This window comes from Juglans regia, chromosome 16, assembly GCF_001411555.2.
Source record: "Juglans regia cultivar Chandler chromosome 16, Walnut 2.0, whole genome shotgun sequence".
Taxonomy (NCBI): domain Eukaryota; kingdom Viridiplantae; phylum Streptophyta; class Magnoliopsida; order Fagales; family Juglandaceae; genus Juglans; species Juglans regia.
Window position 1 is genome coordinate 22,438,190 of NC_049916.1, and position 24,043 is coordinate 22,462,232.

General features: G+C 36.6%; 3 protein-coding genes and 1 pseudogene across 3 annotated transcripts; 3 read left to right on the forward strand and 1 right to left on the reverse strand.

Annotated features, from left to right (window-relative positions):
• The first annotated feature begins 1,526 nt into the window (after positions 1 to 1,526).
• LOC109004772 lies at positions 1,527 to 2,348 on the forward strand (annotated as a pseudogene).
• Positions 2,349 to 4,657: 2,309 nt separating this feature from the next.
• LOC109004780 (serine/threonine-protein kinase PBS1-like) lies at positions 4,658 to 10,034 on the forward strand. The gene is made up of 5 exons (XM_018983453.2): positions 4,658 to 5,276; positions 5,884 to 6,101; positions 6,804 to 6,993; positions 8,597 to 8,988; positions 9,111 to 10,034. The coding sequence occupies exons 1-5, from the start codon at positions 5,156 to 5,158 to the stop codon at positions 9,594 to 9,596; spliced, it is 1,407 nt and encodes a 468-aa protein (XP_018838998.1). The 5' UTR covers positions 4,658 to 5,155; the 3' UTR covers positions 9,597 to 10,034.
• A 452-nt stretch (positions 10,035 to 10,486) lies between these two features.
• Positions 10,487 to 12,723, reverse strand: LOC109004781 (bidirectional sugar transporter N3-like). The gene is made up of 6 exons (XM_018983454.2): positions 12,502 to 12,723; positions 11,885 to 11,921; positions 11,581 to 11,791; positions 11,297 to 11,458; positions 11,085 to 11,204; positions 10,487 to 10,980 (listed from the first exon to the last, which is right to left on the reverse strand). The coding sequence occupies exons 1-6, from the start codon at positions 12,551 to 12,553 to the stop codon at positions 10,678 to 10,680; spliced, it is 885 nt and encodes a 294-aa protein (XP_018838999.1). The 5' UTR covers positions 12,554 to 12,723; the 3' UTR covers positions 10,487 to 10,677.
• Positions 12,724 to 16,248: 3,525 nt separating this feature from the next.
• Positions 16,249 to 17,749, forward strand: LOC109004779 (delta(3,5)-Delta(2,4)-dienoyl-CoA isomerase, peroxisomal). Its single transcript, XM_018983452.2, has 2 exons — positions 16,249 to 16,978; positions 17,358 to 17,749. The coding sequence occupies exons 1-2, from the start codon at positions 16,348 to 16,350 to the stop codon at positions 17,546 to 17,548; spliced, it is 822 nt and encodes a 273-aa protein (XP_018838997.1). The 5' UTR covers positions 16,249 to 16,347; the 3' UTR covers positions 17,549 to 17,749.
• The last annotated feature ends 6,294 nt before the right edge of the window (positions 17,750 to 24,043 follow it).

Here is a 24,043-nt window from a genome sequence, read left to right on the forward strand (position 1 = left end):
GCTCAGAACTTTCAGAAAAAATTACAAAAAATTATAGATATTTTCAATAATTTGAAAGCAAGAACTTCATGTATATATTTTAGGCCTTGTTTAGTTACACAAAACATCTCATCTTATCTAATCTAATCATTATAATTTTTTTTAAATTCCTATACAAAATACAGTAAAGAATTCAATTTGTTCAAATTCTAAAATAAAAATAATATTAAAAAATTAAATTATAATATTATTTTATTTAAATTTTAACTTTAATTTCATCTCATATCATATAACAAAATGATGCAGTTTGTTCGATATTCCCTATTTCTTCTCTGTTTTTCTCTTTTTCAAAAGCAAAACTTTGAATGTAAGGACAATTTTTGGATTGAAGATGGAACTAATATTTGAAATTTAGGATATTTTAACGCTTACATTCTACAATTGATGTAAATGTTGATATAAAAAAATATTTTGAATAAAAATAATAAAATACATTTAGGGACGTTTTGAAACAATTTTTATCTCATCACATCCCATCTCATTTTATTTCATTTTATTTTATCTCATCTTATTTTATTTTCAAATATCATTCAAATACAAATACTTTCAAACTAATCATTATAACTTTATCAAATTTTCAAACAGTTCAACTTTTCAAATCTTAAAAATAAATTATATTATAATAATATTTTAACTTTATAATATTTTTTATTCAATTTTTTTTTTTTCTCTCTTTTCTTAAAATCTAATAAATATTTAATACAAAATATCTCACTACTATTAATAAATTATCTTATCATTATTCATCAAATTCTTATTACATCTCTTTCTCTAATCATCCCCAGTTATTATGTCGATACGTCGGTAGTCCAAACAGAAAAATGACCCCAACTTTATATAAAGGATGGTAATTTTGTAAAATTAATATTTATTTTAAATAAAGTGACACCCTTGTATTAATTGTTTGAAAAATGCTTCTTGCAAACGGATGGTGTAAACGGCTTGCAATCGGCGAGGCCACGTCAGTGTTTTCATTTTCCTTCTCTCTTCGTGTATGATCTGTACCTTACTTGTCTTCCATGGCCTCTCCTTCTTCGAAATCTCAACTCCCTCCTCATCCTGCTCCTACCCTTTACACATTTCTAATAATTTCATCCCAAATTAATAACTCATCTCTCTCTCTCTCTCTCTCTCTCTCCCTCCCTCCTCGTCTGTGTGCTAGCAATAAATTGCAATGGCATCCCAAAACCCGGAAAGCCAGTTCCAAGATTTCTTACCGACCATGGCCTACAAGCTCGGTGGGGACAGCCTGATAGTTGAGCTGTGCAACGGCTTTGATCTGTTGGTGGACGACGACAAAGTGATCATCACCTTCGATAGCCTCAAGAGGAACTCCGCTCTGCTGGGCCTGCACGACTTGAGAGACGAATATCTGCTTTCCATGTTAAAGGAAGGCGATTTCTACGGTGATGGTTATTGACAACTCACAGCTCGGAAGTAGTGAGCACTTGACATACAACACCCAAACACTCACAGCTCTTCAACACAGTACTCCAACCAAGCCAAGCATGACATCACTTTCACTCAATGTTAGAAATTTCATTACACTTCGACTCACCCCTTCCAACTATCCATTATGGTGTGAACAAGCCTTGGCCCTTTCAATTTCCCTTTCCCAACCCTAGATTTAGGTTTTCTTTGTTCCGCACGTTTGCCTCTGTAATGCCCCATCTACACTCGCTTCAATTACGAAAATCCCAATGTACGGACACTCATAGACCCTAAACATGCCCAATCAGATCTTTGCGGCAGCCGAGGACGACGACATTTCCGGCGCCGGTCAATCGATAATTCCCTCATTCGCTACGAAGACCACTTAATTGACGACGATGCCGACTCAGTAGGCAGTGTCGTCGATGACGTCACTATTGACGCTGTGTACAGTCATGGTGGTAGTGATGGTGGAGCCTCGGAGATGGTGATTTAGTGTCACGACGGCACCAGCCAGCTCATGCTCTCGTTTCCAGGCCAAGTTTATGTATTCGACTCTGTTACCCCCGATAAGGTTCAAGCAGTGTTGCTGCTTCTAGGTGGATGCGAACTATCTTCAGGCCCACAAGCGGAGATGTTGCCTCAGAACCAGAGGGGTGGTGTGATGGAGTACTTGTAAAGTGTAGTCAACCGCAAGGAGCAGCTTCATTGAATAAGTTCCGGCAGAAGAGAAAAGAGCGATGCTTCGATAAGAAAGATATAGTGTTCGTCAAGAGGTTGCTCTCAGGATGCAGCGTAATAAGGGCCAATTTACTTCTTCCAAAAAGTCTGAAGGAGCTTATAAAGGGGTCAGGGCAAGATGCTGGCTTTTGGACTAATTCTTTGAGTGCAAGTGCCTGAGATGGGGAACATCGAAAAGCACCCAGAGAGAGAGACATGGAACCGTCCACCAACCGATCAGCTTTTGTTTTATTATTTTATTCCACGTAAGACTCGATTACCTGCCGCTTGCACGTCCCGTTTGTACCCAGCAGAATTGTAATTGTTTAGATACGAGCTGTAAAACATTAATTGGTATGTCATTACACTAAAATAAAGAAAAAAATAAGGGAAAAGCTACTCATCTGCCTCTTGTCCCATACACCACACCAAATTGGTGATATGGTTTTTATTTATTTTTTAATTAAACGATACATTTAGTTTTACACCCTAAACACCCGTATCATATCCAAATCAGAACAGGGTGGATTTCAAATTTGGTCCCCCCTCCCCCGCATTCTTCCTCTGCCAACCTTCACCGCCACCATCTTGGGATCTCTGATGAGAAAGCTACGACCGATCGACGAGAACCCAACCATCAGACAGGAGTTGGATGGTGTCCATTATGAGATACAGCCCACTGATTCCATGGAGATGGATCTTGAGTGTTCAGAGACCTTAGAGTTTTCTTCCTTGGGGAGTGCTATTATTTTTGAATTTACGAAATAGTTATCAGGCACAGCATAGCATTGCACTATCCTTGAATAAATTGACATATTTGAGGCACATTAGTTTTAGGCTAATATTATCTGATAATAGAGATAATAGAGAAAGTCACTTCTTTCTTGATTGCTGATTCTCAAGTGAAAAGATGAGTTTGTAAAGTGGTATCTGGAACCTCATGATGTAAGTAATCTTATGAAAGTTGGTCTCTAAAGGATTTACCTGTAAAAGGATACGCAGAAACTCCAAGTATATTGGCATATAAATTAATAGGTCTGAAGATGTATGTGAAACAGCAAAAATTGCTCTTATTCTTACCCTCCCTTCCCCAATTTCCAGCCTTCTCTTCCTCTTTGCTTTAGGTTTCACAAGAGAAAATGGCATAATCGGGAAGTTGATTTCCCCCAACGAGAGGAGCAAAATCCTCATGTTGCATTGGTCTTGACCCGATTCTTAGAGAAATACGAGAACCCAAATGCACACACCAAAGTCTCAAGTTTTGCGAGCAAACCGAGTAGAAAAGTCTTCCACACGAACTTGAATATTTTGTAGCTTTGTATTCCACATTTTCCCTTTCATTCCTTAGACAAATTTTCTTCAAGACACCGGAACCTTAGCAATTATATTCTATAAAATCATTTATAATTCTTAGTCTCCCACAGGAAGCCTTACAAGAAACCAAATGCACGCACTATGGCTCCAAGCTTTTTTGATGCTGCAAATATGCCGTGGCAAGTAGACTATAATCTGGCTGGGAAAATCTTAGCTGGCACGACAAATGCGGTTGCGTTTGGTTCGAAATTAGCAAATAAGAAAGTGTTGATTTTTCTGATGGGGGAAGATGAAACAGTCACGAGAGAGACTGATGATTTCTCAAATCGCAATTGGGACTCACAGGGAGAGGAAGTTCTCAGATGGGGAGGATAGATTTATTACTATTCAGCAACTTTAACTCACAACTCTCACTACTATTCACAACTCATCTCATTACTATTCACAATCCATCTCAACTCATCTAAGCTCATCTCAAGTCATCTGAAGTCATCTTTAAATCCAAACGTCTCATTCACGTGACCGGGTTGACCGGGTTTACCATGTCAGCCTTCACGTGTCGTGTGATAAGAAAATCAGATTAAGAGTAAAAATTTTTAAAAAATAAATCTTTTCATCAGTTATTGTGTTAAATTTTATACTCACACCTTACGTGTGAACCAGATTTACTAACAAATGAACCAGTTTTACATTTTTCTCCCTCCCTTAAAAAGAGAGAGGGAGTTGAAGAAAGAGAGGTTAAAGTTCGATGATAGAGAGTTTGAGGCGAGAGAGGGCTTTGTGATGGGTCTACATATATAAAAAAAAAAAAAAAACTATATTAAGTATAGAGTATGAGATAAATAATAGCCGATGTATAACATATTTGTAAAAAAAAACAAAAAAGTATATTCCTTCTTCACTGATGGATTAACTTTAATGTTTTTTTTTTTGTTTTAAAGCAACTTATGGATCAACTTACAACCAAAATATCTGCTTTATCAGGGAAATAAAAGAGAATAAAATATTACAGGGTAAAATAGTAAAATTGTAAACCATTTATATACTAAAAAAAATAGTTTTTTAGCAGTAAAAGGATAAGGTATTATTGTCTAGAAGGGAAAAAAATCAGAAAGACTAATAGAGACGCGCACAGAAATTCCATATTTAATTTGGTCAAACTGAGAGGGTGGGGACTGAGAGCTGAGGCCAGCAAGAGAGGGGGAGAGATTGGTATAAGGTGGGGGTGTGTGCGTGTGTATTGCAGTGTGTGCATTGAGACGTAGAGAAAGTGTAAACAAAGCCGAAGACAAGGCCGGCTCCTTCCCTGCTCTGTTTTATTTGTAGCATTCATTTTTTTTTAAAAGAAAAAAACTATTTTTCTTTTCTTTGTGATCGTTGTTGTTGGTGTTTAATGGGACTTGGATTCACTCGCTTTGTCTTTTTTCCGTTGAAATATTCGTCTTCAAACTGATCGGATGGAGAAGAGGTTGGGGGATAGAGAGAGACAGAGTGGAAGATATCCATAAATCTGGATGTCGATGTGATGGGATATTGGTTATAATCGGATTTGAATATGAACCAGCAGATTGAGCTTGGGTGCGTCTGATGTTTGTTTCTGTTTTGGACTGAAAGGATTTTTAAAAGCCGGATTTTTTATTTGATTTGGGGGATGGGCTGCTTTCCGTGTTTCGACTCGAAGGAGGAGGAAAAGCTGAATCCCGAGAAGGTAAGCGATGATCGAAAGCAAGTCCGGCCCATGGTCCCTTCTGCCTTTTCCGGATTGCCTTCTGGTTAGTTCTTGTTCTTGTTCTCCTTTTTATTTTTAACTCTTGTTAATTTCACTTCGTATTTATGCGTGTGTATCTGGCATGTGGTCGCTGATCTGATCTGGGTATTTCTGATTTATATATGTTTTCAAATAATTTGTGTTCATGATGCCTGTTCTCATAAATTTGGTTTAGTGTTTCATTACACGATTAATCATTTCGATGAGGATTACGAAAATTCATTTTTTGGGGGGTTGTTTAAGTAGACCCCACCAGATTTCGATCCAGGTAATATCCTTACTTTTGAAAATTGAGATCTTATGATAAATTTGATTGTTTTAGTCGATCTGAATGGTTATTAGCTCTGTTGAAATTTTGGCTTCAGATAAGTGTATGACCAATACACAGGAGATGCCTATGATTTGAATTGATCAAGTTGAGCGGAGTGATTGAATATTAGTTGGTATAGCTTAATGGACTTCTCTTCCTCTTGCACTTGAGAATTGGATTTCATCGTCTTTTTAATCTGTACCAATTTAGTTATAATAACAGTTTTATGCTCCCTGAGTGTCTAGTTGGGAATTGTGTGATTCTTATGGACCTGCATTTCTTTGTTATATGGAATTTGTAGGAGCTGACAGATTTAAATCACGAAGCAATGTAGGGTACAAAAAGGAATCACTTGGTCCCAAGGATGGGCCTGGCGTCCATCCTGGTGTCAATATTGCTGCTCAAACATTCACTTTTCGTGAGCTTGCAGCTGCAACGAAGAATTTCAGGCCAGAGTCCTTCTTAGGGGAAGGGGGATTTGGACGTGTATACAAGGGCCGACTTGAGACCACTGGTCAGGTAAACTCTTTTATTGTTGTTTGCTTCCAATAATGTGTTTGTCATATATAAATTATGTTAAATAGGATACTTTAATATGCTCCCAAAACGAAAATTCAAATTGGACTGGTCATAATCATCTCTAGAAATAGCAATTGATTGAGTCCCCTCTAATGAGGAAATGTAAGCAATGTTCAACTTGGGTGATCTTACGGTTCCTTTTTTTTCCCTTTCAAAAATCGAACAGAATTTCATAATGGCTTTGAAAATTATGTGGCCTTTTGAGTTTCCTTCACAGTTTATTAGTGCCTAGCATATCACTTACCTTCCCATATTGCTTTTCTATTTACTTTTAAGGAGGAAATATAAAGATAGATGTCATAGATGATATAAGTTAAATGATTAATTTATGCTTATGTTGTGATTGAAATACTGAGGTTATGGAGGTTCCATGGTGTAATGGTTAGTACTCTGGACTTTGAATCCAGCGACCTGGGTTTGACTCCCGGTAGGACCTTCTGTGCCTTTGTTTCTTATAAAAAACAGTGATTAAAATACGGAAGTTGACATACCCCAATTCTAGCAGCTCCTGAATTCTTTTGGAAGCTGCCTATTGCTGTTAAATATAAGGAAGCTCACCCTAATCTTACATGGCTTGGAGATTAGTGAATGAAAACCAGGTTTATAATATAGTTCCTTTACTCTGTTTCTTGTCTTCTGCAGATTGTTGCTGTTAAACAATTGGATAGAAATGGTCTTCAGGGTAACAGGGAGTTTCTGGTGGAGGTTCTCATGCTTAGCCTTCTACATCACCCTAACCTAGTGAATTTGATTGGCTATTGTGCTGATGGGGATCAGCGGCTTCTTGTCTATGAATTCATGTCCATGGGTTCTCTAGAAGATCACCTTCATGGTAACTTCTGGTTGCTTATTATTCTGTTTCTCTGATCAGAAGGCTGGCCTCACTTGGTTTGTTTTTTTAGTGCAACTTTTGATTGTTGAGTTATACAAGTATTTTTCTTTTGAAAACTTGAGCATTAGTGCCCTGGCCATGGTAATTGCATCTGAGGGACAATGATCTTGAGAAATCATGGTTTGAGTCAGGAGAGCTTTAAAAAGAAGAAAAGTACAAATTATGAACAATAGCATAGAATGACTTGGAAATATCTTTCTTAACGGATGATAATAAGAGGAATGGTAAATATAAGATAAGAAGGAATTGGATTCCTTGAAATTCTATGAATAGCCCTACCTGAGATGTTCAATCAAAAACCAATGTTGGCCCAATGATCTGATGTAGTTATTTTCTTTTTCTCCTGTTATGTGCTCTCTTGCACTGAAGTAGAATATGGTATGAATCTAGTTACCTTTAAGGATTTTTTTCCGCATTTACAACTTGTGTGGTGTATGTCTAAGTATAAGTTGTTCACCTTGGGAGACAAAATAGGAGTTCAAGTGTGCTCATTTTCTGCTTTAGCATCCCCCGTATTTCTTCTCTTTTCTAAACTCCTTGTGCTATCGAGGACTCGTCTGTTTTCTAACAACCTGTCTGTCATTTTTCTTATTCTTGCTCATTTTCTAGATTTAATTAATACAATCTTTGCTTGATTTGCAAATTCCATATGTTAGGCTTAATTAATATCTTGTTAGATGGGCCAAAAGATATATTCTGGGTTATTGGGATGGGCTGAGTTGCAATTGAGATCTTCGATTAATGACTGTTTACCTGAGTTTTGGACCATCTTCCAAGGGATTGCTAATAACAGTACTGGCTAATTGAGGTCGTAAATGGATTTGAAATATTTTTCTTTGGGCTTTTTGTGTGCTAGGTAGTTCTTTTCCTATCTGCTCAAAAGTCAAGGAAGTCACCACATTGGTCTCCTCTGTTAAAAATTCTGTTTTTTGTTTTTGGATATTTGAAGCTTTGATAGACTGCATATTACAGCCCAAGGGCTTGAGATTTCAGTGAGATAACTATTTGAGAACTGCTGATGGGGCTCAGATGTCTCGGCAATTGATATTCTCACCACTCAATTATCCAACCCTGTTTCCTTTTCACTGAAGTCTTAAGAAAATGTATTCTATAAGAAAAAGGACTTCTCTTATAAAAAAAACACCACGTACGAAAAGGATTTACCATCTCATGCTTTATGGTGTCTCAAAATTTGTCTTATTAATGCTTGATTTTCCAAATAGGAAAACATGTTTATTGCTAGTGCACTCACGTGCTTGGATAATTTTGGAACTTAATTATGAATCCCTGAGCACGAATTCTGTTTGATGAATTGGATGCAGATGAGGCATGCAAATTCACAATTTCAACTGTATACTCTCATTAACTTTTCTTTTTTATGCTTTCAAATTAGAAAAAGAAAAAGAAAATCGTTCAGCTGGGTGGTGTAAGTTAATGAATTACTTTTTCTTACCTATGATTGATAATATTATGCTAATTATTACAAAATCAACATACTCAATTTTAGTGACTTATCATCAATAGTATATTGATTTTTCTGCAGATCTTCCACCTGATAAGGAACCACTAGATTGGAACACAAGGATGAGAATAGCTGCTGGTGCAGCCAAAGGCTTGGAATACCTGCATGACAAAGCAAATCCTCAAATTATTTATAGGGACTTCAAGTCATCCAACATCTTACTTGATGAAGGATATCAACCAAAGCTTTCTGATTTTGGACTAGCAAAGCTCGGTCCCGTTGGAGACAAGTCACATGTTTCCACCAGGGTAATGGGCACTTACGGTTATTGTGCTCCTGAATATGCCATGACTGGACAATTGACAGTAAAGTCTGATGTCTACAGTTTTGGGGTAGTCTTTTTAGAGCTGATTACCGGACGTAAGGCCATCGATAGCACCAGACCCCATGGAGAACAGAATCTTATTGCATGGGTAATCCTCTTAATTTCTTGTTGTGTAGTCACCTAAACTAGTCTTATTATGGGTCTTGCACGCCTAGACTCTCCCCACTTATGTGGAAAGGGTGTAGTGATGGTGTTTCCATGTGTATGCAGGCACGTCCATTGTTCAATGACCGTAGAAAGTTTTCAAAATTTGCTGATCCACTGCTACAAGGAAGGTATCCAATGCGGGGCCTCTACCAGGCTCTAGCCGTGGCATCCATGTGCATCCAAGAACAGGCTGCGGCCCGCCCTCTCATTGGGGATGTAGTCACTGCCCTCTCATATCTGGCAAACCAGGCATATGACCCTAATACAACTTATGCTCACGGCCATAGAGGTTCTGGTGATAAGGATGAAAGAAGAGACAGAGACGAGAGAGGTGGAAGGATATTAAAGAATGAGGAAGGTGGAGGATCTGGTCATAGGTGGGACCTCGAAGGGTCTGAGAAAGAGGACTCCCCTAGAGAAACTGCAAGAATGTTAAACAGGGATTTAGATAGAGAACGTGCTGTTGCTGAGGCCAAGATGTGGGGAGAGAATTGGCGAGAGAAGAGAAGACAAATTGCACAAGGCAGTTTTGATGGGAAGAATGCTTAGTGTCGGTGTGCACTCAGGGTTACCATGTTCCACTTTGGCTGTATTCCAACCGTCTCAAAAGACCAGGTGAAGAAATGTTGGAATCTGATGTATCTCTTACCTGGTGCCATTCAAGCTTATTAGCCATTTCTTACCAATGAGAGAGAGTAGATGGGGGTAATTGCAAGAGGACTTGGTGCCCAAACATTCCCTACACACCCCCCCACCTTTTTTTTATCGAACTTGAAGAAGGGGAAGAAAAAAGAAGAAAAAAAAAAAGAGTAAAATATCTGTAGGAGAAGGGACGTATTTAGAAATTTTGAGAGTAAACACGTCTAGTCATTTGATGTGCTTTCTTCTAGCTCTTGTAGGTTTTCTTCGAACAAAGAAAACATGTTTGTTACTTCTTCTTGAGCAACTTATCAAAATAATTGACTGGCTACACTGTTACACATGTTACTTGTATCTGCTCTCGTTCTATTATCCATATTTTTCCATTGCTCTCTGATGCTTACTCTCGTTTGCCTCTATTATTATCGTCAGTATTCGAGCTGTCCAACGTCAATATTCAGTCATCATGACTTATTCTGGGTTTGCCAATTAGCTCGAATTGGTGGTGTTAGACAAGAGGCTTGTGATAAAATCTAAAGGGATTCGAGAAATCTGATTTAATGGACTTCCTGTTTAAGAAGAGAGACAAAACAACAAAACATCATCAAGAAAATAAAAAGGGGAAAAAGAATGCCATGACCTTTGATCTGTTGGGTTTAAAGGCCGTTCATCCGCAGCTCAATCGAGTTTTTGTGTGGACATGTTAACAACTTCTTAATTGTGGATTTAATTAATTAAAACAAAAACAAAAACAAACTAGTTTTATTTATTTTTTCCGATCTATATATCACAAGGTTATGTGGAATAAGATCAACAACGATGAACATTATTCGTTTGATTCATACATAAGATAGAAATCACGTGCCGTACACTAGAGAGAGAGAGAGAGAGAGGAAAACAAAAACTGCAGCGTGAGGCAGACATAGAAAGGCACTTTTGAGAAGAGCAGTGCTGTGCTCTAAACAAGTTCCATGACATGACTAGATGCGAATTACACTGCGTTTTCAATTGCTTTGAGGTCATGGCCGGGGCCGGTTTCCTTGCTTTTCTGATGGTCCTCTGTTTGTTCAGGCTTCTTTGCATCTTTGTTCGCATCATCCCCACCGCCACTGGCATCTGGCTGAGCATCCACCGGATAAACTTCAGAACTCCCTAGCGTGCTAAATATCAGTACAATATCTTTAGTCTGCTCCGGTACTTCTTTCTCCTGATCTATAACCTTCTTGGTGTTCCTGTATATTGTGTACAGCAGCATCTGTAGCAGCCCCAACACGAAACCCAGGATGTTTGGGAGCTACATGCGTACACATAACAAAGAAATATGAAAATTAATTCAGGTCTGAAAGGTAACATGAAACAGGGAAAGATCTTTGATAACGAAGATCGATCGAGTCTTACCGCAACGCAGATGTCCTTCAGAAACAGACCATAAGCAAACCACATCATGGCACTCAATGTGAGGAAAAGTGACAAACTAAACGGCATAAACTCAACACTCCTAGTTCGAATTACCTGTGCCTGCAAAAAAAAAAAAAAAAAAGAAGTTAAAGACGAAACTGAAGAAAATTATAAGGTGAAAAAGTTTCTTAGTTATAAATGCTCTAACTCACCACAATGCTCAAGGGTGCTGCAAATACAGCCACGGAAACTACAACACATATCCATCCCAGAACTTGGACACGGTATGAGTTTTTCACTAGAAAGTGTGAAGTAAGAACGATCAAGGAGAACAATCCCAGGTTCATAGAAGCAAACATTTTGAGAATCAACTTCTGCAGTCAATGAAAATTCAACATCAAATTAGAACACAGAAATGGAAAAATAAAACCATATATAGTTATCGATAAAAACAATATTAATATATGATCATGATGACGATGATGCTGCTGCTTACCCTGGGAGCCTTTGGCGCGTAAGTAATGAACATGCTGATGTAGATAATCTCTATGACACATCCAAATAGGTTGATGGTGATGAGAAGTACAGCATCTTCTTTGAGTAATGCGTAGTACAACCAAAGCATGGCACTGAACAATGCCACCACATAAGGAAGCGATTGGAAACCTTCGGTTGATTTTTTTCTCAAAATTCGATAAAATGTTGGCCTGCAACATAATTTAATAATCACAGTGGTATCATGTATATGTATTTCTTAAATCCTTTCTGAAGAAATGACACCAAAAAAAAATAGTACTTACGCTGGAGCCAAGTATACCATGACTGAGATAATGTTACCTAGCATTGAAGAGAGTAACAAAAGTTGATGGATTAGTTTTTTGGAAATTTCTCAAAGTATCTTTGTATAATAAAATAGGTCACGTAAAGACACACTCGATGAACAACTCATTACCAGCAACATTAATACAGATCAACAAAATTCAATAAAATGCATACACGATGACTGATTAATTCTAATAGTTTATGATATTCATTCATTTATGGAAATAAAATACAGACATTTTTGGTCTTAGAATGAGGAATTAAGGTGCATGATCACCAACTAGGCCGATAGTACTGTCCAGGAAAGTGAACAAAAATCTTACAACTTTTGAGTAAAAACTAACTCAGAGATTAACCAAGGAAGAAGAAGAAGAAGGATAAGGAGAAGAAGGGCCAAAAGATGAAGAAGTAGAACAAAAATAAGACTAGAGACCATAATTGGTTATGGCCGGAACTAAGTAAAACTGGTGATGACTTTAGCCGTCTGGAAAAAGCTATCAAAATTATGCTATCTATATATTTTTAGAAGAGATGATGAACTTCATAATATAGGGCGATCGATGAGAGATAACATCAGCATGTATATAGCATTTACCTACGATGCCAAAGGTAAATGCCAATGGGTGTTGACTGTTTATTATTGTCATGGTATCTGTCAAATAAACAAAAAGAATGTTCCCCCTCACTCAAAACAAAGGCAGGGCTTTAAGAACCCTAGCTCTCTCTCTCTCTCTCTCTTTCTCTCTCTCTCTCTCAGAAACAACCCCTCAATCTCATGCAGACAGTGAAAGGTGTGGTGAGGATGGGTAATAACAAGTAAAGCTCATGGAGCTTCATATATATATATAATTACATATACACATAAACACACACCCCCGCGCACACAAAGGGCAGGGGAAATAGAGAAACATAAGAGTGTGCGTGTTGAACTCATTCTGGGTTCATGACAGGTGGGGAATTGGTAGGTAGCGTACCATAAAATCATTCACACAATCGCAATTCCCACTCTCCACAGTGTGCCACAATTACGTGTAAGATAACCATCGATCCCATGTCACCTCCCAGGAGCCACACAGTGATCTTGGAGCCAGCCATATAACCATATGTACGTGTTAGATTTGAAACTTTGCATTTACGCTGTTGGGGTACTTATTAGACCGTGAGATTTTTTTTATTGAATTATTCGAAATATATGTGGAAAACTTCTTACTGATGATCTATACATCTCTAAGATTAGTCGGGACTTTGTGCCGAACACTTAATTGGTATCATTAATAATATAAAAAGAACTATCCCTTGTCAAATGGCACTAAAGTATTTTCTTTATCTTAAATTATTTAACTTCTAATTATATTTATCAATATGATTATCTATTAATGTAGCCACTTAAAAATATGTTGTACTAATATATATGATTAAAGATGATAAAATCTAAGATAAATAGTAGAATAATTTCTTACAAAAAAAAAAAGTAATACTAGATAAAAACTAGGACATACAAGACTTTTGCATGCCCTTAAAAAAAAATGGAGATCCATTATAGAAAAATACACTTTTTAAATATATCTCAATTTTTTCAAAAGATTTACGAAGGATTTGTACATTCTAAACGTATACAAATAATATTTTTATATCTTAAACATAACTTAAACATAATGTCTATATAAAACCATTGATGAAGTCAATATCTTTTTATAGTTAATTTGATATCAAAAGTGTTAGGCTTCGTTTAGAACTTAAATTCAAAATTTTTAAATTTTTAAATAATAATATTAATAACTAATAATATTCTAACAATATTATCTTATCTTAACTCAACTCAACATTCAAATTCACTCTTAATTTAAGATTTAATTTGGAGATTCGGGTTCCATTATTGTTAGGTCATTTTAACTTAACGATACTGACCATCCACTCCTCGATCGAGAAAACATATAGGACCAAGATTTGTACGTTACATGCATAACGCACAGCTGTCCGGCGTATAACTCGATTCACGTGACCTCTCAAACACAAAATACCTTTTAGTCGCGCGTTGAAAATTATTACTATTACATTTGATCTCTTTCTCAGCCCCAAAATGGAAGAAAAGCCTCTTGCTGCGTCAGCACTCAAAGTGTCATTCTTCCCTCTCCCCATATCTTACACCAAAGATCATAAGCTTTTTATCACTTTCGTCCAGCTGTTGTTTGTCGTCATTTTTTTCTTTTATTTCGTTTAAAAAGTTAATAAAAATAATTTTATAATATCATATATCATATCGTATCATATCAAATCTCGTTAAATTTATTTTTTATATTTTTATATTTTATTTGTTAATGATTGTGTTTGCATGGAAATGAAAAGATTACGTGTGATATTATATGTCAATTCACGCGCATTGTGGCTTTTTAACTTTTTAAAGCTATGGCCTTCTTTTTTGTGTTTACATGACAAGTAATATATACGACAAAAAATGACGAGCGATAGAAAATAATGAGGATCATCATCTTGCTAGAATTCGTACTACGTGTTCTTGTTTGTATAATTACCTGGTTTGTTGGGATTCGTTTGGTAATGCTGATTGGAATTAGGCAATTTATAGCCACAGCTCTTGACTGTCTCATCTTTCTCTTTTAAGGATATGCATATTTTATAAGGGTTATTCCACTAATTGGGTACTTTAATTTAATTTATAAGTCGTGTATGATTTCCTCAAGAAGCTCGTAATGTAGATGAACACGTAACCTTTCAGATATTGTTTTGCTCATGATCAGTTCATCATCGTCATGAATTGGTTGTCAAGTAACATGGAGTTGGGCCATCCCATTTTCCTATTGCATTAATAATTTCATTAATTGCTCAATCATATAGATAAAGATGAAAGGATATGGCAAACAAAGATGGACAAAAGTTAGCTCTTCATGCCCTTTTAGTGCTCTGATCTTTCATTTAGTTTGCATGCATGTATGTGTATATACTAGTAAAGATTTCACGTGCAAGGCACATATGTCTGGTTGAAGATGATGTAACTGATCAGTAGTATGTCAGTCAGACTTGTCTTGCTCGGTGATCCCGAAATTCCTAAGCAAGGGTTATTTTTTTACAATGCTTGGAATTTTCAAGTAGTGTATCTGTCAGATTGAATTTGTTCAGTGATTCCGAGCATGAGTTATTTTTTGTGATGCTCAAAATTTTTGAACAATGTGCCAGTCGGACTTGCTTTGATCGATAATCCCAAACAAAGGTTAAATTCTTGCACTGCTAGGGATTACTGACTAGTGTATTCATCAGACTAGACTTGCTTAGTGATTCTGAGTAAGAGTTATTTTCTTGCGATGCTCAAAATTATCAAGCAATGTGTCAGTCGAAATGGCTTAGCTTGGTTATCTCGAGCAATATTTATTTTCTTGTAATGCTCAGAACTACCGAGCAATGTGTCAGTTGAAATGGTCTTACTCGGTTATCTCGAGCAATGTTTATTTTCTTGTGATGCTTGAAATTATCGAGCAATGTATCGGTCGGAATGACCTTCCTCGATTATTCTGAGCAATGCTTTTTTTGCTATGCTCAAAACTTTTGAGCAATGTGCAAGTTAGACTAGCCTTGGTCTGTCGAGATTGCCATTGAATTATTAATATTTTATAAGAAGTGCAAATAATTTAATTGAGAAGTATTACAATCACAAAGAAATTTCACAAAATTAAATTTATAAATTGATATAATTTATAGATTTATTTTTGTGTGACTAAAACACTTCTCAATTTGATTACACAAAGGCATGAGGTCTTGTATATGTATATCTACCTTAATTTATGACGATACCCATCACATTGCAAGCAATATTAGTAAATTATAGCTTGTTTGGTTTGTATTTAAGAGACGTGATATGATTAATAATAGGAGTGTAATATACAAAATGGAAACTTTGATGCAACTAGAAGTTTCTCCATACAACTCTTTTAATTTAAAGTAATGGTACATATAATCGTAAAGTGTATAAATACTGTGTAGCTAGTATTTTCAGTGCATCACATTAATTAAAAGCTTAAATGGCATCTTAGTTGAGAGCATCGCCTAAGCTTTATTCCGAGAATACCTTAAAACACCGTTTAATGAATCTAGTAAACATATGATATGAGGAACGCTACACAGCTTGAAAACCGGACCGAACCAGTTTGCATGCCTACCTAGTTCTTTCGTCAATATCTAGTTCAGACTGAAGATTCATAATAAAATATAGTTCAGACTTTTTAGTTCATCATTATATGGATTAATATAAGAATAATATAATGTTGTTAGGAATTATAATTATATTTTAACATTTTAATTAGAATGATGGAGAACAAATAAAATCTAGTAGATTTTGAATATTATTTTAATTTAATAGCTCTTTACTCCCAATTTTCAAACTCTCTCTTCTCTCCATACAAACGGCGAATAAGCCATTACACGCACAACAATGGAGCAATTCAAAACCCTAGAAATCGTCCAGAAGACTCCAAGCTCCCGCGTCTTCCACCTCTACCTCAACCGCCCATCCCATGGAAATGCTCTCTCTCCCGACTTCTTCTCCGAATTCCCTAGAGCCCTCGCCGCCCTCGATCAAAACCCAGACGTCAACTTAATCGTCCTTTCCGGTGCGGGGAAACACTTCTGCACCGGAATCGACCTGTCATCCCTGGGATCTGTCAACTCCCATTCCGGAGACCGTGGCCGCTCCGGAGAGAAGCTCCGTCGACATATCAAGTTCCTCCAGGACTCGGTCACCGCAGTCGAGCGGTGCCGGAAGCCCGTAATCGCAGCCGTACATGGGGGGTGTATCGGCGGTGGAGTTGACATCCTGACCGCCTGCGACATAAGGTTTTGCACAGAGGACGCGTTCTTCTCGGTCAAGGAGGTGGACTTGGCTATAACCGCCGACCTCGGGACGCTTCAGAGGTTGCCCGCTATAGTCGGGTACGGCAACGCGATGGAGTTGGCTCTTACGGGTCGGAGGTTCTCGGGTTCGGAAGCCAAGGAGATGGGTCTGGTATCCAAAATTTTCAGTTCCAAAGGCGAAATGGACAAAGAAGTCGGACTTCTTGCCGAAGGTAAACTTCGATTATGATGGGTGATGCGTTTGCGTCTTCTGTCAATTGAAGAGCTTATTAACGAGAGAGAAAAATTGGCACTCACCAATAGTAAATTTTCAGAAAGATTTATGCGTCTGATTCATTGAAATTATATGATTTGAAGTTCATAAGCATCGACTAGCAATAATCTTCAATGGCAAAGAGAATCAAAGTTACCATGTTTGTTGAAATGGGCAATGAGAACCTTGTTTCTTAATCCCAGTCTAGTCTTTATGCGATAGTGTAAAGCATTTAGCTTTAGGAAACAGAAATAACAATTGTGGGCGTTTCTGAATAAATTGAACACCAGATAAAATGCGGATAATGGTTAAAAATTTATTATTTAAATGTGTGGCAGGAATTGCAGCCAAGTCTCCACTAGCAGTCACAGGGACAAAAGCGGTGCTACAAAGAAGCAGGGACCTGAGTTTGGAACTGGGGTTGGATTATGTTGCCACATGGAACTCTGCAATGCTGGTCTCCGATGATTTGACGGAGGCAGTCTCGGCACATACTCAGAAGAGAAAGCCTGTTTTCGCCAAGCTCTGATTGTGTTTTAAGCTACAACATTAAATAAAGCTACCTTTCTCACTGTCCTAAACTAAACGTGATGTGTTTGTAATTGGAAATTGCTAAGCAGATTACTACCATCTCATTTATTGTTGTATTGTTACAAGGCCAAGGCCATGCTAGCATTGGATGAGTACTTGGTGCAAGTTAAAAATATGAAATTCATTTTTTGTACCATTTACGCACGTTGCATGCTTCTGGCCACACTAATGCTAGATAAAGTTTTGCTTACTCTTCTTAAAAAATAATATCTTATTATTAAGAAAGAATGTACGCTCTTTCACGTTAAGATTAAAATATTGTTTGGATAGTAAATTGAGATGATATGAGTTAAATTAAAAGTTAAATAAAATATTATTAGAATATTAATTATTAATATTATTATTATTTTGAGAATTTAAAAAGTTAAATTGTTTATTATATTTTGTGTGAAAATTTTAAAAAATTATAATGATGAGATTAAATATTTTTACTATCTAACCAGAGCTTAATAATACCATTTTTCCTCCTAAAAGATGAACTAGAAAAAATAAAATAAATGTGCAAATCAGGTTTTTTGTTTAGGCCTATCGGTGGGCTTCAATCACAAACCCCAAAGCTGGTTTGGCACCTGAGATGTGACACATATGAGATGAGATTTTTCAGTCCATGAGATGAGATATAGTGTCCAGATGCCCAATTAATAAAAACACATCTCATCTCAGAAATTTCAGTAAAGAATCTCTACTATTCATCAGAAAGACCACTCACTGCATTAGAAGTCCCTTCACCTTGCGATCCCCTTCCCTCGTAATACTTCTCTTCCTCCCTCTTTGAAAAAAAACCATCCCAGATTCATAAACCACCCATTCGAATCATCCATGTCGTTCCCTTCCTCCACTTCAGTCTGGATTTCCCTTCGTCCATCTCGATCAGTGTTTCAAATATTGTACCGTATCGGCTGGTACTATCGAAATATGCCATACCGGTCACTGGTCCGGTACAGGTATTGCATACATTTCGTACCGGCCCAAATACCGGTCATACCAACTTGTATTTCGGCCTGTACCGGCCTGTATTTCGGCCCGTACCAGCCAATATTTCGACATTTAATTTGTTTTTTATTTTTTCAAACTATAAGCTCATTTTTTTATCCTCAATTCAAACTAGGTTATTTATAATTTATTTATATATAATTTATTCATATATAGATTAGTATTTTGGAATATAATTTATTCATATATCAACTATTTCGAAACGGTTTACGAAACGATACCAGTATCGAAATATTTTGTTCCAGTGTCTTGACCGGTACGGCGTCCAGTACGATATTCAAAACATTAATCTCAATCTCCCTTCAAATTCCAGTCACATGGTGAGCCATGCTTAACCAGGAGATTTTCCAATCTGCTTCTCAATTGAAGCTGTGCGAATCTCTGCCCAAAGCTGGCCATTGTCAAACGAATCTCTGCCCCAGACCTAGCCATAACCCCCCTTATAGAGCATCGCCACCTCAAAAGCCAGCTACCCTTTGCCATTCAAGCTCTGGCTTCGCGTGGGTTTGCAATAGTCGACCCTTATCTCAACTGTTGACAAGGTTGTTGTAGCCGAAAATGGTGTATAAAGGTAAACTCCTCAAATCAAGGAAAGCCACCCCTTTCAAACACCAAAAGCCTCGCATCTCCATCATCGAAACTGCCAATAAACATTGTTGGCGCCATCCCTCCACCACCACGGCTCCCAGGACTCGCTCCTACTATGTAAGCATTTATCTGACTTTATGTTTGATTAGAGAGGTTGTTATTTTATCAAACTAAATTATTAAAAAAAAAAATTCTTGCGAAATTGGATTATCCCTTATAAAATTTCTAATGTTCCAATGATGTCTTTCCCAATGCTACTTGTGAATTCAATAGCATGTGTAGTCTTTGGATTATGAGGCTAATAAGATCAAATTGACATTGATTACTTGGATTTTCTTCTGTCGCCTGACAAGAAGAACATATATGTTCTTCACTGTTGTTAATATATCTTATCAGTTGGAGCTTGAAGATGTCTGATGATTGATGTGCCTATTTCAAGTGAGGAAATTTATATATGTTTTGTATTTTCCCACTGAACACCCTAATCACGCATACACATTTATATACTGTGGATTTGCAGCAACCATTGTGATCATTATCAAGACGAATGTTCTCAATAGAATATATCAAAATTGATATCATGGGATGCATTCATTGTATTTTCCCACAATAATATTTTTTTCCTATTTTTGTCTGACTCACACTGATCTTGTGATCTCTTCAACATGAAGTTGATGTGGGTGGAGAAGTAAATTAAACAGACATCTTTTCTAGTTTTGGTGGATATGTGACAAGTTTAGGGTTTGTATAGTCCATCCGGGGGTTGGTTTTTAATTGAGCCTCATATGAAGTAATTTGACTCTAGAAGCAATAGCTACACATATATTGTGTTACCTGCATGAGTCAAATATCAATGTGTTAATATGTGCCAAGCAAAATTTCATTGGGATCTATAAAGTTATAGTGCAGTTTTTGGTTTTAAGTGGCTTAGCCCCCTAGATCTATAGATTTGAACCTTAGATTTTTTTACTTTTGAGATTAACCTTGGGTGGAGTGGCATGAACTTTATTTGTAGCTACTGCTTGGTTTGTTATTGTACCAAACTCTAGGCCTTTGATTTTTGCACTTGGGAGTGGATGTGTTCAGTGCAATTCTTTCCCTTTCCTCTCCTTTTAATTTGCTCTTTAGGGGGAGGTGGTGGTAATAGAGCATTTTAATGAAAAAAACCACACAGGACATTTACCTGATTAGAAATAGATCAAGCAGATAGGGAGAGAGATCATTTTAAGAACATTTACCTGAATCTTGCTTGTGTTTCATGGGAGTTTAGGAAATGATATAGAAAAGAGTTGGTGAAATATGTTTTTGCATTTATATAGTACTGGTTGGGACGGTTTATTGTCAAGCAAGCACATAACTTTAGGAACTCCTCATAGCTCCATTTTTTTCCTCCAAGTTCACGCTTTGTGTGAAATGCAAATGTAAGGGATACTTTATCCTTGTTTCAATTATTTTGTTTCGCTAGTCAGACAATCAGTAAGGATCCCGGCCCCTTCCAAGTTCCGCCCTCTTCCATCCCATATGGTCTGTCTCTTGCTTATTGCAAATTACTTTGTTTCCCTCACTCTCCAAATTACTGGAAACAAAAAATCTATACAACTTTCTACTATTTATCATTACAAGAAAATGGCTCTATTGCGGCGACTTTTGGTCTGCCGCAATAAATGTCGCCGCAATAAGTCATTATTTACGGCGATAGGTTTGGTCGACGCGGCTTCCAACCGGTGCGTATAATTGTCTTTTTTTGCGGCGAATTTTATGCTTTTTTGCGGCGAAAATTTTCGCCGTAAAGAATATTTGTAATTTTACAGCGATTTTAACGTTAATTACGGCGAATTAACGTGCCGCAAAATCCCAAAATCTTCTGCCGACGCATAAGTTCGTTGCGAATCTGATTTTAATGTAAACGCGCCAATACCTCCATCGATTTTCAGACTTCCCCCCAAATCCCTATTTCCCCCCAAATCCTGATTTCCTTCGTCCCCATTTTGGCCTACGCCAGAGCTCTCTCGCCCCTGTTCGCGCCCGTCGATTCTGGAGCAAAAATTCATCCCAGGCCCCTCATTCCAGACTTGAAGCAGCAGCGGAGTCAGTGCCTCCCCGCGGTCCGTTTCCGAGTGATTTTTTTGGGAGGGCCAGTATCGGCGGTCGAGATCGTCCATCGACACTTGTAAGTGGTTCCCTTTAAGAAATTGCTCTCCCCCTTCATCCTCGCATGAGCTGCTTATTGCAAAAATTATGCATTTTGGTGGGTACTGATTAAGAGTGTGTCGAACATGGATATATAGTCTTAATGGATTTGTTGATCTCTAGCTTATGCATTCTGGTTTCTGAGTGATAATTTTTTTTTGTTGATCTGTAGCTTATGGATTTTGAGTTCTGATTGGTTTATTCATCAACCCTTCACATGTGCATTGTTTGTGTTTGTGTTTTAGTCGACTGTCTTTGAAGTTCCAAACTATTATATGTAAACTTTATCTGTTGTAAATTTTATCTTACTATTTCCTACAAATATATTCCCCAACTGAGATATAATTTTATCTCTTGTAAATATGTAAACTATTTCCAGAACTATTTCACCATCAAGAAACAGAATGGGAGAAATATACAAAACCTCCTCCAACTATCATCAAATTTAAAATCACCTCTCAAACTATTATATTAATTTGAGACAATCATACCGCAAACTATTCAAAAATTATAGTGTATTCCCTTTTCCCTCAAATGAAGATATTGCCTTTAGAACTTCTAAAGTCAGGGTGATGCTACACCCACTGAGAAGTCTCACCGAACAGCCTATTGCTTTTTTAGACCTCTTAAATATTTTTAAAAGTAAAAATATTATCAAGTCATTAAAAAACACTTCTTTAACTATTAAGCAAAAACAAATACTAATAGATAATAATCCTCGATAGCACTCATTAAATTAGAACATATTCTCCTAAAAGAATCTATTAAATTCCAAAATTGATTTTGGCATTTGAAAAAAAAAAACCCTATATATATATTATCTCCCATCTAATCTCCAACAATATTTATAGCACTCATTTCATGGAAAGGTCACCATAGATCATGAAAATCAAACATATAGATCATTGTGAAAAGATGTACTGGCCAAAAAATTTGGGCAAACTTACTTTCTTTGCCCTACATCAAGCGCAAGCTGGGCAACTGCCCAAACTGTAGATGCTATATAAATGTGTATATATATATATATATATATATATATATATATATAATATCATATATGAGGGTTTTAGTAGACATCGATGTGATATAATACCATAGACTCACTTCGTATGTTTCTCTTTGATTATATACCATAGAATTTAGATAATCCTTCTTATAACAATAATAATTAAAAAAAAAAAAGAGAAAGCTTAACAATGAATTCAAGAAGGTATGAGATATTATAATATTTTAAAAAAATACTTCCGAATATTACGTATTGAAAAATTCTATTTAGCAATCTTACATTGCATACCAGCTGCTGAGAGAAAAAAATAAAAATTTACGTTAATAAATATACGTTACATGGAATTTAGTTATGTTGTTTACTTGTTTTAGAGTAGAGCTTGATAGTTTTTATTACTAACTTAGCTTGATAGTTGATGTTTGTTCATTTTTAGAAGAAAAGAAATTGTGGAATGAAACATTAGAGGCCAGTTAATTAATGGAATTAAATGGATGAGATGTCTTTCTTTAATCTTTAACTTATAAAAATAACAAAATGCATGATGCTAATATGATTTTCTTTTCCGGTAATCCATTTTCTATCTTAAGCATGTGAGGGGAAAAGATCCCCAGCTACTAGTTTAGTCTAATCCAAAAATTTCTTAATTCATTCTAATTTCCTTTCCAATTTCCTTTCTTTATGAACTCCCAGAACACATTTATGATCTGATATATATCATCAGAAATCGTCTGATCGTACTGACAGAAAAGTAGCTTGTAGATCTGGATTCTAGTTAATTATCATAGATTGGAGGTACAAGTTCTAAGAAATTTAGTATCAAATCAGAACTTGCCATTCACATTCATTGATTAATGCAATGGCTCTTAATCGATCCCATTGAGGTAATGAACGTCTCTCCCAAATAACAAGTGTCTGTAATTCTAAAAGAAACTGCCACATGCAGACACATTGATGATCATGAAACTGCAACAACAAGATCAGCATGCATATTCAATATCTAAACTCAATCTAGTTTTGAGTTCTAGATAGGTTTGCAGTCAGTAGTACTAGTGCCGTTGAAACATGATAAAGAGCAGGATTAATTAGCTGGTACTTATAATTTCACTCAAATCCAGGCCTGCATGCATCTAGGGCTTCGCATAAATTTACTTACTGATGATTGAGGGCCGGGGGCGAGTAATGACTATATAAAATCGAACAAGTATCTTGGGCTTGATGCTCAATATTATTGATCACTCATTCCTAGCTAGCTAGCCTCTTAATTAGCTTCAGCAAACCACCATATATATATATATATATATATATATATAACAACAAATTACAAACACCAAAATGTTTTGAGCTACTGATCATAAATATGGGAAACTCTATAAATATGTTTTGATAATTCTATGATTGGGAAGGTGGAAAGTTAGGCAAAGGAAAACTTCGAAAATAGGCAAAAATTAATACACAACATGAATCAGAACAAGTGCAAGAATTTCCAGAACAGCAGTGAGAGATTAGGTTCACAAAGATTCAAAACAAAGAAAAAAACTGAAAAAAAAAAAACATGCAGCTTGTGATCAGTAAAGAACGAATGTCGTGTTTAGCTGAAATATCTATATATCTAGCTGCTAGAGCTAATACGTACAAAGTCAACATGAGCTAGCCATA

Bases quoted from the DNA above. Each gene is read 5' to 3' on its own strand.
- LOC109004781 (XM_018983454.2), bottom strand. From the start codon at position 12,553: ATGACAATAATAAACAGTCAACACCCATTGGCATTTACCTTTGGCATC. The intron at 11,792-11,884 runs GTAAGTACTATT...ATTATGTTGCAG, and splicing joins ATGGTATACTTGGCTCCAGC to GCCAACATTTTATCGAATTT. The intron at 11,205-11,296 runs GTGAGTTAGAGC...TTTTTTTTGCAG, and splicing joins CAGCACCCTTGAGCATTGTG to GCACAGGTAATTCGAACTAG.
- LOC109004779 (XM_018983452.2), top strand. From the start codon at position 16,348: ATGGAGCAATTCAAAACCCTAGAAATCGTCCAGAAGACTCCAAGCTCC. The intron at 16,979-17,357 runs GTAAACTTCGAT...AATGTGTGGCAG, and splicing joins AGTCGGACTTCTTGCCGAAG to GAATTGCAGCCAAGTCTCCA.
- LOC109004780 (XM_018983453.2), top strand. From the start codon at position 5,156: ATGGGCTGCTTTCCGTGTTTCGACTCGAAGGAGGAGGAAAAGCTGAAT. The intron at 5,277-5,883 runs GTTAGTTCTTGT...TGGAATTTGTAG, and splicing joins CTTTTCCGGATTGCCTTCTG to GAGCTGACAGATTTAAATCA. The intron at 8,989-9,110 runs GTAATCCTCTTA...ATGTGTATGCAG, and splicing joins AACAGAATCTTATTGCATGG to GCACGTCCATTGTTCAATGA.